Consider the following 20612-nt stretch of genomic DNA (forward strand, 5'->3'; position numbering starts at 1 on the left):
ACGTATATTTACGCAGGTTGTCATGAAAGGGTAATTTTTCTATTAAAGGAGTATTCCGGGCAAAAACATCGAAAGGATAGGGCATAAGATGTCGGATCGCGGGGGGGCCCGCTGCGTCTGCAGTTTCGGAAACCGCCGGGCTTCCGAGACGGGGACGTGACGTCACACCACGCCCCCTCGATTAATTTCTATGGGAGGGGGCGTAACAGCCGCAACACCCCCTCCCATAGACAAGAATGGAGGGGGCATGGCGTGACGTCACATCACGTCCCCGTCTCGGAAGCCCGGCTGTTTCCGAAACTGCAGACTCAGCTACGCATAGAATGTGGGCTGCTGCATGGAGATCGGCAGGCCCCCCACGATCAGACACTATCCCTTCGATAGGGGATAAGATGTTTTTGCCCGGAATACCCCTTTAACATATCCACAAAAACTACATGTTTTGTGCAAGGCAAGTTGTATTCTTTAATGGCACCATTTTGGATTGAATTTTTCTCGGGTAGAAATGGGAAATGTATCTTTTCCAGAGTAGTAAAGTAGTTACAGATACAAATTACATGACAACTTTATTGTGCAGGTTAATATGATTACAGTTATACTAGATATATAAAGTTTTTGCTGTGTGAAGACTTGCATTTGCCAGGACAAGCTTTAGTACCATTTTTGTGTACATACAACCTTTTGATCACTTTTTGAGAGGCGGGACATTTTAGTTGTTTTCGTCTAATTTTACAGTACAAGACAAAACAACCCTGTCCTTATTAGTACATATGAGCATCATAGAGGTGGGTCTCCCTGCAGCTCTGTACAAACAGGTACTGTTCTGAAAGTCTTGAGACGTCCTTGTTTTCTATGGACAGCCATTTATCAGAATAGCTGCTATTGTAACACTACATTTTCATTAGCAGGCCACAGCTAAATAAGGAAACTAATATAGTCCATTGTTAACCTGTAATTTCCTCATGTTATTTCCTTTCTAACACCATTAAAAAAAATCTGAATTCACCTCATGTAGACTTGGCAATGACTGACAGGCAGGATTTATTGCTTGTCCTCTATCACCATCTTGAGCAGGGTCTACTCTGATGGCTGTTGGTGCTTGAGAGAAAGAGAGGAAGTAACAAATAGTTCAATTTGCTAGGACATTCTTGAATTGTCCTACTTTAACATTAAGACATGTTTTATTATTAAATTAACTTTAAATGGTAGTCTTAAAGCGTAATGCCAGTTATGCTTTACATTACTTGAAGAGTATTCTCAAACAACAGATGTTATCCATAGGATAGAAGATAACAAGCTCATTGATTGGTGGACTTTTCACTGGGACCCTCACCGATCTGAGAACAGAGACAAAACCTGAGCTCCATTCACTCTATAAAAGGCTGCCGAACAAAGGCAAGCACTAAACTTTGGAATGTTTGGTGGCCCCATTAAAAAATGAATGCAGCACTGGCAATGCATGTGCGGTGCGCACTATTCGTTACAAATACAATTTTGGCCCCATTTTTAGAAACGATGGGGGTCCCAGCAGTCAGACTCCCCCCCCCCCCCCCCCCCCACCAGCGATCAGTTTGTAATCCCCTATTCTATGGATAGATTTCATATGGAGGGAGGAGGGATTACTGATGCACTGGGCTTTCTTTATGAACAAAAAGGAAGGAAAAGGCATCAGTACAGCAAAGAAGGGGTTATACTAAGAACTGAAATTACTGAAATTCTGCTGATAATTGGGACGACAAGCCTGCCAGTTCTGAGGCAGCACTGTGGACGTACAGTAGTACTAATACTGGTATGTAAACAGGGAACAGTTTTCCAGAAATTTATTAGTGGTGAAAGATGAGAGGGAAGTCTTTCAATCACAGTGTGGAACATATGTAGAAGGCAGACTTATTGCTGGTATGCAGCCCGGCTCTCTCCGGCTTTCTTGCATATAGATGAGCTAAGCCCTCAGTCCCTGTGGTCTGTCTTGGTCTACTAGAGACAGACTGGGCCTAACAACAGTGGACAGCAGACTGCAGGGAAGTGATAAACCTAGTTGCCAAGACTTTGGAGTCTTTTCTAAGGTAAAGTATAATTTTTGCTAAATTAAGTAATTTACAAATATTTGTTAGGAATCACATAGGTTATCAAACGAAGGGAAGTTATTTGAAACAATGATCAAAACTGTATCCTATAGGGAAATTCCATTAATTGTGTAATTTGGTGAAAACTATTTTCACATTTCTAATAAGCATTAGTCAGGAACGTTAATGGTTTTTATACAGTTCAGTCAACATCTGGTAAATACTTATATAAAACGGAAATAAAAAATATTCCACTGAAACATTATTTATAATCATATACATTTACATGTCTGACCAGATAATGATATTTCTTCTAGGGACTGTTTTAGTCGTCGTCTTTCTCTCGCTGATAAAGGTCGATGATCCTGTATAAAAGTAAATAGAAAGACAGTTCATTGGCATTATATGACAAACATTTATCCATTTTAAACATTTATCCGTTTGTCCATTATATGACAAACATTTTTCGTGGCTTTGCTGTAAAGTCATGTAGAAATTTTAGGGTCACAAGGTAAAACCTAAAGATAAACTGTCTAGTCATTCTAATATTGAGAAATGGGCAGTCTACAAAAATCATTTTGTACCTGACTTAAATGGCTGCTAGGTTTTGGTCCACGGTCGGATTCTACAGCAGTGCTTTTCTTTTCAGGACTGCCGAGGGATTTTGGAGCAGCTCGATGTATGACAGGAGGAGAAGGCAGAGGTCTTGGACAAACTACAGGGAACTAAAATAAACACATTGTTTTTCAATAATTTATTTTACTTCCCACCACTAACGGTATATGTGCCACTGTACACACAATAATATTGTATTCACTTACACTGTAACTTTTCTCAGATATTATTAATATTTATTTTTAGAAAGCCCTTACTCTCAGGGTGCTGTACATATGATAAGGGGTTAAAATACATTTCATAACATAAAATCAAGTACAATAGACATGAAAGAGGTAAATGACAAACTGATACAGAGGGAGCGAGGATAATTGCTCACTTCCTAATACAGAGGCCAATGCCCGTGAGGCTCACAATTTACAAGGTGAGGGGAGGGAGGTGGCCGTTCACAAGGTAGAAACACAGAATGTGTCGGCAGATAAGAACCATTTGGCCCATCTAGTCTGCCCAATAATCTGAATCCTATCAATAGCCCCTGGCCCTATCTTATATGAAGGATAGCCTTATGCTTATCCCATGCATGCTTAAACTCCTTCACTGTATTTGCAGCAACCACTTCTGCAGGAAGGCTATTCCATGCATCCACTACTCTCTCAGTAAAGTAATACTTCCTGATATGTCCTCTTGTAGTAGTTTTTCTTCTTTTAAATATGCTCTCCTCCTTTACCGTGTTAATTCCTTTTATGTATTTAAGTGTCTCTATCATATCCCCTCTGTATCTTCTTTCTTCCAAGCTTTAACTTTTCCTGGTTAAGTTTTGTCCTGCAATCCATGTACTAGTTTAGTATCTTCTCTGAACTCTCTATATCCTTCTGGAGATACGGCTTCCAGTACTGTACACAATACTCCAAGTGAGGCCTCACCAGTGCTCTGTACAGCGGCATGAGCACTTCTCTCTTTCTACTGCTTATACCTCTCCCTATACATCCAAGCATTCTGCTAGCGTTTCCTGCTGCTCTATTACATTGTCTTTCTACCTTTAAGTCATCTGAAATAATTACTCCTAAATCCCTCTCCTCAGATACTGAGGTCAGGACGGTGTTAAATATTCTATATTCTGCCCGAGAGTTTTGACGCCCCAGGTGCATTATCTTGCACTTATCCACATTAAATTTTAGTTGCCAGAGTTCTGACCATTCTTCTGGTTTTCCTAAATCCTTTTCCATTTGGCGGATCCCTCCAGGAACATCAACCCTGTTACATATCTTTGTGTCATCAGCAAAAAGACACACATCACCTTCGAGACCTTTTGCAATATGACTAATGAAGATATGAAACAAAATTGGTCCCAGTACAGATCCCTGAGGTCTCTACTGGTAACAAGACCTTGCTCTGAATATTCTCCATTGACTACAACCCTCTGTTGTCTGGCACTCAGCCACTGCCTAATCCATTCAACAATAGGGGAGTCCAAGCTCAAAGACTGTAGTTTATTGTCTTCTATGTGGAAAAGTGTCAAAAGCCTTACTAAAATCTAGATATGTGATGTCTACTGCCCCTCCGCCATCTATTATTTTGGTCACCCAGTCCAAAAAATCTCTACGATTTGTTTGACATGATCTCCCTGAAGTAAACCCATGTTGTTTTTCATTTTGCAATCCATGGGATTTTAGATGTTCCACAATCCTATCCTTTAGTAGGGTTTCCATTAATTTCCCCACTAGTCATGTCAGACTTACTGGCCTATAGTTGCTTGATTCCTCCCTACTACCTTTCTTGTGAATGGGCACGACATTTGCTACTTTCCAATCTTACGGGATGACTCCTGTTACCAGTGATTGGTTAAATAAATCTGTTAACGGTTTTGCTAGCTCACCACTAAGCTCTTTTAATAACTTTGGGTGTATCCCATCATGCCCCTGTGACTTATTTGTCTTCACTTTAGACAGAAAACGTAGAACCTCTTCCTCTATAAAAACACATGCATCAAACAAATTTTTAGTCTTCCTTCCTAATGGAGGTCCTTTTCCTTCTTTTTCTTCTATAAAAACTGAACAAAAGCATTCATTAAGGCAGTCGGCTGGCCCTTTATTCTCTTCTACATACCTTCCTGGTAATAGGGATATTGTAGGTTGAAACCTATTCTGAAGAAATTAATTTCGGGGTTGTGTTTGAAGGCTGTGATGGTGGTTTAGGGAAGGATTTGTCGAAGTAGTAATCTCTAGAGTATGGGGGAAACTTAGAAGAAATCTTGGAGACTGTTGTGTGAGGAACGGACCAGGGGAGAGCACAGGAGAAAGTCTTGTGAGGATCAGAGATTGTGTGAAGGGCAGTATTGGGAGATCAGGTCAGAGATATTGGGATTCGACAGGTTGTATAGTTTATACATTCTATGCAGAGAAATGTACAGATCTCTTGGCCAGCCAGGGAGAAGAGCGTAATAAGGCTCGCTTAAATGCCTAATAACTCACCATCGCAGTGGCTTTTAGGAGTCTCTGATCAACATGTCAAAAGTTGATTTATTGACAGTAACGCTTTAATGTATATGGGCAGTGCTAAAAATCGAACAGAACCTATACTTATTTGCCTCAATCCTCTGCGGCTGCTGTTGCCAGTCCCTGGTCCTCTCGACTACTTTCTGGTTGCTGATGACGTGTTGTCCCTACAGGAACTATCCCACTAATGCGATCACTGACTTTGAGTCGGTCACTGATTGTCTGATTGGGGCAGTTCCTGTGAGGACAACGCATCATCAGCAACCAGGAAGTAGCTGAGAGGACTGGAAGATTTAATGCGGAAGCTGCAGGGGATTGAGGCAGGTTAGTATATGTTTTATTTTTACCCCAGTCTAATATACTGTATTTATCGGCGTATAACACGCACTTTTTAGGCAAATTTTTTTTGCCTAAAGTCTATCTGCGTGTTATACGCCGATAAGCCGCTGCAGTTCAATGATTTAAAGCGGGCGCTTTAAATCAATGAACTGCAGCGGCTTTGCAGGTGCAGAGACCTGCCGTTGCTGCCAGCTTCTCTGCCCCTGCCTGTCCTGGGGTCTAGAGCCCTGCTGCCGGCCCTTCTCTCCCCCGGGCTATCGGTGCCACTGCCCATTCTCTCCCCCTGACTATCGGTGCCGGCGCCCCATTGCCGACGCCGATAGCCGGACCCGAGCAGCACGGACCCGACCCCAGCAACAGGTAATTATACAACCGGGGATGGGGGAGGCAACGGGGCAGCGGCGCCGGCAATGGGTGCCGCTGCCCCTTCTCTCCCCCTGGCTATCGGCGCCGCTGCCCCATTGCCGGCTCCACTTCTCTCCCCCTGGCTATCGGCGCCGGCAATGGGGCGTCGGCACCGATAGTCAGGGGGAGAGAACGGGCAGCAGCACCGATAGCCAGGGGGAGAGAAGCGGCGGCAGCAGGGCTCTAGACCCCAGGAAAGGCAGGGGGAGAGAAGCAGGCAGCGACGGCCTCTCTCCCCCTGCCTTTCCTGGGGGTGTATCGGGGTATACACATGCACACACACGCACCCTCATTTTACCAAGGATATTTGGGTAAAAAACTTTTTTACCCAAATATCCTTGGTAAAATGAGGGTGCGTGTTATAGGCCGGTGCGTGGTATACCCTGATAAATACGGTACATTAATCCCAGGATGACCTTTCAGGCAATTATACTTGATGCTGTGCTTTGATGGGGCCCAAATGTCCATGGAGAAATTGCACGTGTAAGGAAGGCTGTGTAGGGCTCCAGGGTCAAAGTTGGTTTCTAGTTCACAGACTAAAAGTTGCCTCCCATAGTCTCAATTTTAAATGTAGCATATGGATGCAATAGTGCTTTATTTGCTGCTGTTTACTGACCAGATTACATTTCTAGTTTAATACTATGACATGTAGCCTTTAAAAGGGGTATTCCACTGGCCAGCGTTCAGAACATTTAGTTCTGAACGCTGTGTGCATGCTGCGGGGGTTGGCAACGCCACCTTGTGAGGTCAGGCCATGCCCCTCAATGCAAGTCTATGGGAGGGTGCTTGGTGGCCACCTCTCCCCCTCCCGGAGAATTGCATTGAGGGGGCGTGGTCTGACATCACAGGGGGCGTTGCCAACACCCACAGCGTGCACACAGCGTTCGGAACTAAATGTTCCGAACGCTGGCCAGAGGAGTACTACAAATGAGGATGGCAAAAGTGTATGCAATATTTTACTACAAATATATTAGTAATAGTTATCAATTATTGTTATCAAAACCAGTACTTGTAGTCTGAACAAAATCTTTACCTGCTCAGAATGTGAGGATATATTTTCTTTGAGCTTGTGTCTTCGATGTCTGGATAAAGATGGCTCCGATTCAGAATTATGAGGCAGTATTTCAGTTTTTGCCACTACTCCATCCTGTATTAAATTATGTTTTTGGAGGTTTTGTTAATATAAAAAACAATATTAAAGGAGTTTTCTTGGATTTTAATTTGGTAACCTATCTTAAGGAAGCCATCCCTACGACCATTAATGATCATAAAAACAAAGAAGTAGCAGCGCCGTGGCTACATTTTACCGATCATTGGTAGGTCAATCCTGGCAGGGAAAGCAATGTAAGGTGCCAGAAAACTTTTAATGGTAACCCTCATTAAAACTAATTTTTGCTATTGCACTCCTTATGGTAAATGAAAAATATTTCTGATATACTTTGTTTTAACCTCCCTGGCGGTATGATTCTGTCTGGAAATTTGTACCAAAAGCGGTACAATTTTTTGCATTGAAATTCCACATCTCCCCCCGTCACATTCCCCCTCCCTTGTCACATTTCCCCCCCCCCCCATATCATATTCTCCCCCTCCTTGTCACATCCCCCCCCCTGTCACATCCCCCCCCCTGTCTCATTCTCCCTCTCCTTGTCACATTCCCCCCCCTGTCACATTCTTCCCCCCGTCACATTCTCCCCCCCCTGTCACATTCTCCCCCCCGTCACATTCTCCCCCCCGTCACATTCACCCCCCCCGTCACATTCTTCCCCCCGTCACATTCATCCCCCCCTGTCACATTCTTCCCCCCCTGTCACATTCTTCCCCCCCTGTCACATTCTTCCCCCCCTGTCACATTCTTCCCCCCGTCACATTCACCCCCCCGTCACATTCTTCCCCCCGTCACATTCTCCCCCCGTCACATTCTCCCCCCCCGTCACATTCTCCCCCCCCCCTGTCACATTCATCCCCCCCTGTCACATTCATCCCCCCCTGTCACATTCATCCCCCCTGTCACATTCATCCCCCCTGTCACATTCATCCCCCCTGTCACATTCTCCCCCCCTGTCACATTCTCCCCCCCCCTCTGTTACATTCCCCCCCTTGTTACATTCTCCCCCCCCCCTTGTTACATTCCACTCCCCCCCCTGTCACATCCCCCCCTTGTCACATTCCTCCCCCGTCACATCCCCCCCCTTGTCACATTCCCCCCCTTGTCACATTCCCCCATCTGTCACATTCCCCCCCCCTTGTTACATTCTCCCCTCTGTCACATTCCCCCCCCCCTCTGTCACATTCCCCCTGCAGCAGAATACACTAGGTTTGCCGGGCAGAAATTTCAAACCTAGTGTATTTGCTGCAGAACAAGCCCTTTCCCCTTCAGCCAATCACAGGCTTTACACCACTGCGGCCTGTGATTGGCTGAAAAGGGAAAGGTCCTGTAAGATGCATAGTGAAGAGAGCAGGGACCAGAGTGCACGGAGGGGAACGACATCTGCAGGGAACGGGATTAGGTGAGCAAAAGGTTTTTTTATTTTCTTCCTTTTTACTTTTACACTTAGCTCAGTGTTTTTCTAACAGGGTGCCTCCAGCTGTTGTGAAACTACTGCTCCCAGCATGCCCGGACAGCCTTTGGCTGTCCGGGCTTGCTGAGAGTTGTAGTTTTGCAACATCTGGAGGCCCCCTGGTTGAGAAACACTGACTTTTAGTATATGTCTTTACCTGCTCTGGCCGGCCCCCGCCACGGGAGCCAACCCGAGCAGATAATCACATATTTTCCCGGGGGCTGCATCACTATATCGCAAAAAGCAAAAATCGCGATTCGATTGCTTTTGCGATATACTGTGCAGCCCGCACAGCAACTCTGCAATTCTACCCCGAGCGTGACTCGGGGTTACCGATTCTAGCAGCGAAAATTAACCCCGAGTCACGCTCGGGAATACCGCTAGGCTGGTTAAAAAAAAATTAAGTTTTCTATGTTTTATTTGTGCTTTTCCCCCATCTCATACACAGACTTTGGACCGAAGCCCAAACACAGGAAGTGCAGCCTGGAGTGCTGAGGGGGGTGTGTCCAACCAACAGCATATGGCAGTTAAGTGTGAGAGGAGCTATGATTGGATGAGGCTGGACACACCCCCCTCAGCACTCCAGGCTGCACTTTCTGTATTTGGGCTTCAGTCCTAAGTCTGTGAGTGAGATGGGGGGAAAATGTGCTCTTGAGCATTTTTAAGCAGAAATAAAACATAGAAAACTTCATTTTTTAAACAAAGTATATTAGAAATATTTTTTTATTTACCATAAGGAGTGCAATAGCAAAAATGAGTTTTAAAGAGAATGACCATTTAATGTAATGTGTCTGTAGATTACACAATAATATATATTTCATTATGGGGAAATCCATTTTAAGTATAAAAATATGTAGGTGATACTTACCGGTTCTGTAACAGGTACAAATGGCTCTAGGAGTTTTTCTGTAGAATCTAAAGATTCCTACAAGAGACAGAAAAAAAACTACTTTAAAATATTGCTAAGTGTACACATAGGAGAAAATTTATCAAGCAGATACGCTTGCTTTTTGGCATACAAAAGCATTTAATGCAAACTACTTTTCAAAAAAAATGTGTGTGACTGAATTGTGGCTTGGCATAAAAAGGGGGTCCCTTCTGTACCCAGCAGATTTATTAAGACTTAGCGTATTTTTCGCCGTATAAGACGCACTTTTTCTTCCGCAAAACTGGGGGGAAAAAGTCGGTGCGTCTTATACGGCGAATACACCCCTATCGCGGCGGTCCCTGCGGCCATCAACGGCCGGGACCCCCGGCTAATACAGGACATCACCGATCGCGGTGATGCCCTGTATTAACCCTTCAGACGCGGCGATCAAAGCTGACCACCGCGTCTGAAGCGAAAGTGACACTAACCCGGCTGTTCAGTCGGGCTGTTCGGGACCGCCGCGATTTCACCACAGCGGTCCCGAACAGCCCGACTGAATAGCCAGGTTAGTGCTTACAGGACACCGGGGGGGACCTTACCTGCCTCCTCGGTGTCTTCTCCGTTCAGGGATCCCCTGTATGGCCGGCGCTCTCCTTCCTCGTCGTCGCGTACCTGCGTCGGCGTGCGTAACGACGTGATGGCGGCGACGGAGAGCGAGGATACTCGGCCGGCAGCAGAGACGTTCCAGAGCGACGGGGACACGGCGACAGCGATGGAGCGACATCCAGGGCAGCGGTGACGGGTCCGGAGCGGCGGGGACACGTGAGTATTACCTCCTATGCAGTGGTCTTCAATCTGCGGACCTCCAGATGTTGCACAACTACAACTCCCAGCATGCCCGGACAGCCGTTGGCTGTCCGGGCATGCTGGGAGTTGTAGTTTTGCAACATCTGGAGGTCCGCAGGTTGAAGACCACTATTGGGTTCAAAATCTTTATTTTTTTAGATTTTGCCCCTAAAAACTGGGTGCGTCTTATACGCCGGTGCGTCCTATAGGACGAAAAATACGGTATGTCTGAACTGGCATAAATTGTAACCGAAACCTATGCCAGCTCTTGCTAGCGTATATTCAGTGAAGAGCAAGGGACAACCACAGATTGCACATGTATTGAGAGGCCTGCACATCTAGATTAAGGCTCGGATTGTATGGGGATGTGACGGACATGTCAAAGAAAAACTTTGATGAGCACGGGATCTGGTCTGGGGCCTGGACGTTTTCCGTCAAACTCAAGCGTTCAGAGAGTACGGTTGCCCACATTCCGTTAGCCGCCTTCCTTGGACGTGATAGGATCCAGGTCTTCTACCAGGGGCAACCTAAGGTCTGTCACAGGTGTGGCAGCCCCACCCACTTTAGTGCAGCCTTTACTGTGCAGGTCTGCGCTTTGTGTGGTGGGGTGGGTCATCTGGCCGCATCCTGTCGGCAGATCCGGTGCCACCTGTGTGGTGTCCTCGGACACCCTTTCAGCCGTTGTCCTAGCGCCTTTGCCCGTGCAGTGGCCGCTCCAGCTGAGGAGAGCTGTGAAGCCGCCTCGGGTGGGGAGGGTACGGGCAGGGATGGGGGTGCAACAGGGCTAGTGAGGAGGAAAAAGGGCCCTTCCAAACTAAGGCGGGAGGAAAATCGTAGAAGGAATAGGGAGCTGGAGAGTGCCCAGGTGGCGGGGGTAGCTTCAGCCCCTGCTCCTAAAGCTGGTCCTGTAACTGCTGAAGCCCTGAAGGAGAATGTGCTGGATGAGGAGAAGAGGAGACTTCCCAGAGAGGATGGCAATATGACCGACCCTTCCGATTCCTAACACTATGAAAGTGTGGATGAGGAGAGTGGGGCGAGGCCCAAAAAGAAGGATAAGGGCAAAAGGAAAGGGAGAAAGAAGAGGTCAGAGCCCTCTGAAGCTCCTGGTACTACGGGCAAGGTCCAAAACGGAAGCCTGGCTGCCCCCCCCCCCCCCCCCCCCTCTGATTGACCTGTCAAACCGGTACCTCATCCTCAATACCATCTCCTCCCCCTCCTTGGAGGGGGAAGGTGAGGGCGAGGTGCCTAAGGAGAAAGAGCCTCTGGGGGGAACTGGGCCCTGTCCTGTTGAGGCACCTTCCTCAGAGGGCAGGGCTAGACTGGGGCAGGACGGAGACGGGGACAAAATGGATCTGTCCGAGTCAAAAAAAAAAGTGTGGTCCTGCCCTCTCATCTTCTTCGGGGGATGAGGGGGCCAAAAAGAAAGGGAAGCTAAGGTAAATGGTGTGGGCGTCTAATTTAATCACCTTGTATGGCGGCACTCACCCCATTGACGCTGGCATCTATTAATTGTGCCAGCATAAAGTCTGATACGGCTAGATTTGCAGCCTTTTCTCGGCCGCGTTGAAGCCGACATTTTCTTTTTACAGGAGACCAGGTTGTCAGATCTAGCCTCTCTGGTAAAAGCCAGAAGAGAGTGGAGGCTCGGTCCCTCCCACTGGTCTCTTGCGGCTGAGCCGTATAGTGGGGTGGCGGTCCTTTTTACCGCTCCTGTTGAATGCTGACGGGTTATTGAATTAGAAATGGGGAGGTGCCTGATCTTTGATGTCTTCACGAAGGGACAAGAGCTCCGGCTCATTAACATCTACGTCCCGCAAACTAAGCGGGGCCGTAAAGATCTCTTTATGAGGATTAAGCCCTTTCTTTTTACGAGTCGGCAAGTGATCTTTGGAGGGGACTTCAATAATGTCACGAGGTTCCAAGATAGGAGAGGTTCCAATGGTCCGCTGACCGTGTGGTCCTGATTAGCATAGCTAGAGAAGCTCGCCTAGAGGACGCCCACATCTGGAGCCACTCAGGCCATGCGGCTTTCACCTATCAAGGTAGTTGCAGGTCTAGGATGGATAGGTTTTATTTAAAGGAGGAAGCCGTCTCTTCCGCAGTGTCCGTGGTTGAGGTGGAGTTCTCCGATCACTGTATGATTTTGTTTTCCCTTAATGTTTCAGAGACCCCCTGGATGGGAAAAGGTTATTGGAAGCTGAATTCGTCCCTCCTGGAGGAAGCGGAGGCAAGACAGTCTTTTGAGGATTTTCTTCAGAGTCAGGTGCCTTTACTGGATCTTTGTAGTAATAAGCTGGAGTGGTGGGATATATTCTAGAAGCGGGTTGCGGGGTTCTTCCGCCAGCTCTCGAGCCTTAGGTCCCTGAACAGGTACCGCTTGTATCAGGGTCTGAGGAGGAAACTCGAGCTTCTCGTCTCGACTGGAGGTAGCTGAGAGGATATCTCCAGAGTGAAATCTTTGCTGATGAGGTGTCAGTACGATTTCGGGAAGTACCGCTCGCCCGACCCTTACAGAAACTGTAAGATGTCAGTGAGTAGTAAAGTCATTTCAGGCCTGATTGATAGTATGGGATCTCTGAATCGGTCCAGATCAGGGTTCTTGGTAGTAGTCAGATCCTTCTACTCGCACCTCTTGGGAAGGAAGGATCTAGATCGAGACAAGGTGTCTGTTTTCTTGGCTGAAACCATTCCTGAGCCAGGGGTAAACCCCTCTCTTGATGTTTTGGCAGAAGAAATCAGGGAAGAGGAAGTGAGACTGGTGATCGAGGGGCTTGCCCCTAAGAATTCGCCAGGTCCGGATGGCTTAACATCCGAGTGGTACAGGACCTTTAAGGAGTCTTTAGCTCCCCTCTTGACTGAGGTATTCAATGAGTGTCTCTCCTCGGGCACTCTGCCGAAGTCAATGAGGAGGTCAGCCCTGATTCCTCTGTCAAAGGGTAAAGATCCTAGCCGTGTTGAGAATTGGAGGCCCATAGCTCTTCTCAATATGGACAGGAAGCTTCTGGCTAAGATACTGTTTAATCGGTTGGTGAAGTTTGCACCCCGGATCCTTTCGGAGGCCCAGCACTGCACTGTTCCAGGCCTAAGCACCTTAAGTGCTGTCCTTAGTGTCAGGGAGGCAGTGGAGCGGAGTAGTACGGGTCTTTGGAAGGGGTACTTGCTGTCCTTGGATCAGGCCCAAGCATTTGATCGGCTGAACCACGAGTACCTCTGGTCCGTCCTCCTGAGATATGGCTTACAGAGTACTTTTGTTAATTGGCTTAAAATCTTGTATGCAGGGGCAGAGAGCTTCCCGCTGGTGAACGGGTGGTCTGGCCGCTCTTTTGAGGTGAGGTCCGGAGTCCGTCAGGGTTGTCCTTTGAGCCCGCTCTTATATGTGTTCGCGATCGATCCCTTCCTTAGGAGGGTGAGTCGCGGACCATTGGCGGGAGTCGGGATGAGTCTGGCGGAGCTGGCTGTCGCCCAGAGAGTGGTGGCGTATGCTGACGGTGTCACTATTTTCGTCTCCTGGAGAGAGGAGGTCGATGTGGTGATGTCGGAGGTGGACCGCTACTCTGAGGCATCTGGGTCTAATATCAACCGGGATAAGTGTGAGAGTCTCTGGCTAGGAGGGGGGGATCCCACGTTTGATCTCCCAAAAAACCCTTCCAGGGCCCCAAGAATCAGCAAAAGTCTTAGGCATCACATTCAGCCAGGATGATTATCCCACCAAAAACTGGGATGGTAAGCTCCAGGATGCTGCTCAGAAGGTGGACCAGTGGAAGGGTTGGTCTATGACCCTCAGGGAAAGGGTATCAAATCGTACCTGCTCCCCTTGTTTATCTATCTGGGCAGCGTATGTATCTTGCCAGAGGCTTACTATACTAGGATCTACAGCCTGTTTTTCCAGCTGTTATGGGGAAACAGGATGAACATAGTCAAGAGGGAGGTTACGTACCGCACGAGGAGACTAGGGGGTTTATCTATAGTAAACCCTGTGGTGTTCTTAACGAACACCTTCTTGAAAGCTAACATTGCTAACCTCCTGAAAGGGAGGGCTCCTCCGTGGGTACTCTCCTGCAGGAAATGGTTTCGGCCTTTCTTCCAGGAATGGGAGAGAGGAGGGCGAGTGAAGGACCTCCGTACGCCCCATGGATATCTTCCGGCTTACGCTACCCCGACTCTGAAGGCGATACGTCGGTGGTGTCTGGGAGATCAGGACCCAGTCAAGGCAGTTCCTTGACAAACGGGTTCTGTTGACCCACTTCCAGAAGCCTCTGGCGCTCAGGGACTGCCTAGGTCGGGATCTGAGGGTGGGGTTGCATCTTTTAAACATGAAAAGGATCCCCCAGAAGTTTTGGGACTTGGCCTGGCGCTGCTTTCAGGGGAAGCTATGTGTAAGGGACAGTTTGAAGTGTAGGAACTCTGATGATCGGGGATGTCCCCGAGAAGAGTGTGAGGACATGCTGGAGGGCATGGACCACTTCCTGCTCCATTGTCCCTTTAATATAGGGGTCTACAACTGGGTGGGCGCTTCCATCGGCTGGAGTCAACTTGCCTGCGTTACCTACCCGGAGTGGGCTTATGGTGCATTTAGGAACCTGGGTGGCCGAGACCGGGGCACTTTATTCTTAGTTAGCTTAGTGGTTAGGTACTACACGTGGAACGCACGGTGTTTAGTGTCGACCCAACAGAAAATCCTCTCAGAGGTGGAGGTCTGTAGGAATATCACCGGTGACCTCGGGAAGATCAGTTCTTTGGAGTATGGCAGTCTTGGTACCAGTAGGGCTTCTCTCCTGTGGAGAGGTTTTTCATTTGATGTGCCCTAGGTACTTGACCTTTTAGGTAGAGTACCTTTATTTTGGTTAGGGGCAGTGGTATAGGGATAGTAATAGGGTGAGAGCAGGGTCAGTTTTAATGGAGGGATAGAATTAGGGAAAATTGACTTAAAGACTTAAAAGCTTGATTGATACACATTGGGAGAGCATTTCTGTGCCAACATGTTCCCTTTAACACTTGGTGTTCATCTTATGGATACCCTTATTTATTAAAGCACTACTTTTCCTGTCTGATCTGACATCATACAGTCAGGTACATAAATATTGGGACATGGACACAATTCTAATATTTTTGGCTCTATACACCACCACAATGGATTAAAAGGAACAAGACTGCTTTAACTGCAGACTGTCAGCTTTAATTTGAGGGTATTTACATCCAAATCAGGTGAATGGTGTAGGAATTACAACAGTTTGCATATGTGTCTCCCACTTGTTAAGGGACCAAAAGTAATGGGACAGTTGGCTTCTCAGCTGTGCGTCATTCCCTCATTATCCCAATTACAATGAGCAGATAAAAGGTCCAGAGTTCATTTCAAGTGTGCTATTTGCATTTGGAATCTGTTGCTGTCAACTCTCAAAAAGAGATCCAAAGAGCTGTCTCTATCAGTGAAGCAAGCCATCATTAGGCTGAAAAAAAAAAAACATCAGAGAGATAGCCAAAACATTAGACGTGGCCAAAACAACTGTTTGGAACATTCTTAAAAAGAAGGAACGCACTGGTGAGCTCAGCAACACCAAAAGACCCGGAAGACCAAGGAAAACAACTGTGGGAGATGACCGAAGAATTCTTTCCCTGGTGAAGGAAACCCCCTTCACAACAGTTGGCCAGATCAAGAACACTCTCCAGGAGGTAGGTGTATGTGTGTCAGAGTCAACAATCAAGAGAAGACTTCACCAGAGTGAATACAGAGGGTTCACCACAAGATGGAAACCATTGGGGAGCCTCAAAAAAAAAAAAAAAAGGAAGAACAGATTAGAGTTTACCAAACGACATTTGAAAAAGCCTTCACAGTTCTGGAACAACATCCTATGGACAGATGAGACCAAGATCAACTTGTACCAGAGGGAAGAGAAGAGTATGGAGAAGGAAAGGAACATGATCCTAAGCATACACCTCATCAGTGAAGCATGGTGGTGGTAGTGTCATGGCATAGTGGGCAGGTATGGCTGCCAATGGAACAGCTTCTCTTTTATTTATAGATGATGTGACTACTGACAAAAACAGCAGGATGAATTCTGAAGTGTTTCGGGCAATATTATCTGCTCATATTCAGCAAAATGCTTCAGAACTCCTTGGACGGTGCTTCACAGTGCAGATGGACAATGACCCAAAGCAAACTGCAAAAGCAACCAAAGAGTTTATTAAGGGAAAGAAGTGGAATGTTATGCAATGGCCAAGTCAATCACCTGACCTGAATCCATTTGAGCATTTCACTTTCTGAAGACAAAACTGAAGGGAAAATGCCTCAAGAACAAGCAGGAACTGATGACAGTTGCAGTGGAGACCTGGCAGAGCATCACCAGGGATGAACCCAGCAATTTCTGCTGATGTCTATGCGTTCCAGACTTCAGGCTGTAATTGACTGCAAAGGATTTGAAACCAAGTATTAAAAAGTGAAAGTTTGATTTATGATTATTATTCTGTCCCATTGCTTTTGGTCCCTTAACAAGTGGGAGGAACATATTCAAACTGTTGTAATTTCTACACCGTTCACTTGATTTGGATGTAAATACCCTCAAACTAAAGCTGACAGTCTGCAGTTAAAGCACATCTTGTTCTTTTCATTTCAGATCCATTGTGGTGGTGTATAGAGCCAGAAATGTTAGAATTGTGTCGATGTCCCAATATTTATGGACTTGACTGTATGTGAGAAGATGCCTGTACATGCTGTGAAGTAAACCGTACAGCACCCAGGGAATGATACTCCACAATGTATTACAGTTGCCTTGTAATTGAACTACAAACAACCAAAAACAGAACAATGAAGGTTTTACAAAGAAAGTTTGAAAATAATTACGAACAGAATAAGTCACCCCCAGTTTGTTTAGATTGATTACAAGACACTCTACACCAGTGGTCTTCAACCTGCGGTCCTCCAGATGTTGCAAAACTACAACTCCCAGCATACCCGGACAGCCGTTGGCTGTCCGGGCATGCTGGGAGTTGTAGTTTTGCAACATCTGGAGGTCCACAGGTTGAAGACCAATGCTCTATACTATAATTGTATAAACATACATACAAGCAAAAGCCTAAAAAAGTAATAGTATATGGTGTTTATATAATACCTGGCTCGCCTGATGGTCAAATTTGTTGACTGGCTGTAAAAGTTTCAAGGTGTCTTCTTCATCCTCCATCTGTGCAGGTTTTGCCGGAGGCAACGTTTTATTTTCCATGTTGGGGTGTAATGCTGGATGCAGTTTTCCTTTGATGTCTTGCTCTTTTGGACCATTCGGTGTCACTTTACCTGGAGTGTCACTGCAATCATTCTGAAGCTTAGGTATCAAGTGTTCATCACATGACGCGCTTTTGTCATTGGGCAGGACACTGATATCCACCTTGCTGATAGTTGAAATAGAAGCTGCAGTATTGTTGAAGTCTGGGGGGTCAGAAGCGGCTGGAGAAATACAGGCTGCATTCGTCTTAACAGGACTTTTTGCTTTATTCTGTTTAGGAAATTAACAATTCTGCATTAACATGTGTGTCTTTAGGTTTTTCAAAAGGGGTTTGTAGTAAGAAAACCAAACTACATTATTCTGTTTCACAGTTCTCTTTTATTTTAGCTCTTGACATCATTTTTTAGGTTTTACAAAAAAACTAGTAGGGATCACTTATTCCAATAAAAATTATACTGTATGTACAAGAGCAAGGGGCTATTTACTGTAGTTACACTGATGTACGAGTGAAGGCTTTTCTGGTTTACAATGCAGCTCACTGGATAATAAAACAAATTAAATAATGTCATTGCTTTTGTATCTATATATAACTCAATGGGGAGATTCATCATAACGTGTGCAGAGGAAAAGTTGATCAGATCGCTTCTTTCATTTTTGAAAGGGTTTCTTAAAAATGAAAGAAGCGATCTGATTGGTTGCTATGGGCAACTTTTCCTCTACACAGGTTTTGATAAATCTCCCACAATGTGTGTGTATATGTGTGTGTGTGTATATGTGTGTGTGTGTATATGTGTGTGCATGTGTGTGTGTGTGCGTGCGTGTGCGCACGTATGTATGTATATGTGTGTGTGTATGTATGTATGTATGTGTGTGTATGTGCGTGTGTGTATGTATGTATGTATGTATGTGTATGTGTGTGTATGTGCGTGTATGTATATATGTGTGCATGTGTGTATGTATGTATGTGTGTGCATGTATGTGCGTGTGTATATGTGTGCATGTGTGTGTGTGTGTATGTGCATGTGTATGTATGTATGTATGTACGTACGTACGTACGTACGTGTGTGTGTGTGTGTGTATGTTCCAGCATCACGTCCAAATGGCTAAAGATATTAACATGAAACTTGGCACACATGTTACTTATATGTCAACAACAAACATAGGATAGGTGATTTAACCCTTACTCGCCCCCATTTGCCAGGGTTGGGGTTTTTGTTTAAAGTCCCATACAAGTCTATGGGAAATATATGTTACTGCATAATTTCCAAACGGCTGGAGGTATTTCGATAATACTTGGTCACATGTTACTGATATGTCCCAAAAAATATATAGAATAGTTAATTTAACCTTAACCGACCCCCATTTGCGAGGGTCGGGGTTTTTGTTTAGTGTCCAATGCAAATCTATGAAATGTATGTTCCAGCGTAACTTCTGTACGGCTGGAGATATTTCGCAAATACTTGGTCACATGTTACTTATATGTCAAAAAAAAATATATGATAGTTAAATTAACCCTAACCTACCACATTATGTGAAGGATGGAGTTTTTGTTTCAAGTCCCATACAAGTATATGGAACTTCCGGTAGCTTACTCCACAAGCTCCGCTCTGCATCTCCTGGTGAATGTGTCGGTCCACACCCTCCCCACATTCCATGCCCCATCTTGCAAAGACACGCCCACCCTTTAAGCCTACAATATCTTCATCACAACTCAGCCCCACCTGAGGACGGGATATTTTAATGAAATTTGGCACACTTGTTAGTTATATGTCAACTACAAACATAGGATAGGTGAATTAACCCTTACCCACCTCCATTTGCGAAGCCCTGGGTTTTTGTTTACAGCCCCATGTCTATGGGATATGTATGTTCCAGCATAACTTCCAAATGGCTGGAGATATTTTGAGGAAACTTAGTATACATGTTACTTATATGTCACATAAAAATATAGGATAATTAAATTAACTAACTAACCTACCCCCTTAAGTGAAGGAGGTTTTTTTTTTGTCTTAAGTCCCATGCAAGTATATGGGACTTCCAGTACCTTACTCCAAGCTCTGCTCTAGTGCTGGGCGGTATACCGGTTCATATCGAATACCGACATTTTTTTCCTGCATGATATGAATTTTTCCCATATCGTAATACCGGTTGGGACCCCCCCCCCCACCTCGAAAGAATGAATGAATTATCAGCCACAGCACGCTGTCCCCACATTGGGGAACCAATCATATGTGACCCTAAGAGCGCTGTTCTGCTTCCCCCCCCCCCACCCCGGTTTATCAGCCCAGCGCTGCTTCTCACCCCCACATCGGGGAACTAATCATATGTGACCCGCAAGCGCTGCCTCTCCCCCCAAATAATTATCAGCCGCTGCGCTGTACTGTACTATCCTGTGTCCAGGCTGCAAAAATAAACAAAATAATCTTTAACTCACCTTCCTACGTTCCCCCGTTGCTCCGGAACCGGCCTCACGGTCCCTCTGCTGCTCTTGCTGCGTCCTGGGGATGGGAACGTCACAGAGCCGTCAGCGTATCACCGGCCGCAGCGATGTCCCGCCTCGGCCGGTGATAGGCTGAGCGCACTGTCATGTAAGGTGATACGCTGACGGCTCTGTGACGTTCCCATCCTCAGTAGGCAGCATGAGGCTCGCATCGCTGGACCGTGAGGCCGGTACCGGAAAAATGGGGGAACGTAGGAAGGTGAGTTAAAGTTTATTTTGTATATTTTTGCAGCCCGGGCACAGGATAGTACAGTACAGCGGCTGATGATTATTTTGGGGGGGTGAGAAGCAGCGCTCACGGCTCACATATGATTAGTTCCCCGATGTGGCGATGGGTTGATAAGGTGTGGTGGGGGGGGGGGGGGAGAAGAGAAACAGCGCCCACGGGTCACATGGGGGGGGGGGGGGAGAAGCAGCATCCACGGGTCACATGATATTGGGGGGGAAATACCGTTAAATACAGTGCAACCGCCATAATTTACAAAAAATACTGTGATACACATTTTTGGTCATACCGCCCAGCTCTACTCTGCTCTGCATCTCCTGGTGAGTGCGTCAGTCTGGCCACACCCCTTCCGCTGCCACACCCCATCTCACAAAGCCACACCCACCATTTAAGCCACACCTTTTTATATTCTACTATTATTGTGCAATGGTCCGCTTGCGATTCACGCCCACTTCCACAAAACCACACCTCCTTCTGTTTTGA

General features: G+C 46.2%; 1 protein-coding gene across 2 annotated transcripts in view; it reads right to left on the bottom strand.

Moving 5' to 3' along the window:
* The window catches only part of NEK4 (NIMA related kinase 4), a 47709-nt gene that overhangs the window by 5025 nt on the left and 22072 nt on the right, over nucleotides 1-20612 (bottom strand). Inside the window, exons 8-13 of one of the 2 annotated variants that reach the window (XM_056524175.1) lie at nucleotides 17296-17673; nucleotides 9344-9400; nucleotides 6951-7064; nucleotides 2648-2788; nucleotides 2350-2428; nucleotides 1007-1098 (exon numbers count right to left, since the gene is read on the bottom strand). In XM_056524175.1, the coding sequence (XP_056380150.1) occupies nucleotides 1007-1098; nucleotides 2350-2428; nucleotides 2648-2788; nucleotides 6951-7064; nucleotides 9344-9400; nucleotides 17296-17673 (861 nt within the window). The remainder of the gene's footprint in view (nucleotides 1-1006; nucleotides 1099-2349; nucleotides 2429-2647; nucleotides 2789-6950; nucleotides 7065-9343; nucleotides 9401-17295; nucleotides 17674-20612) is intronic. The other variant, XM_056524176.1, reaches the window with a different exon arrangement.

Source organism: Hyla sarda, chromosome 6, assembly GCF_029499605.1.
Source record: "Hyla sarda isolate aHylSar1 chromosome 6, aHylSar1.hap1, whole genome shotgun sequence".
Classification (NCBI taxonomy): domain Eukaryota; kingdom Metazoa; phylum Chordata; class Amphibia; order Anura; family Hylidae; genus Hyla; species Hyla sarda.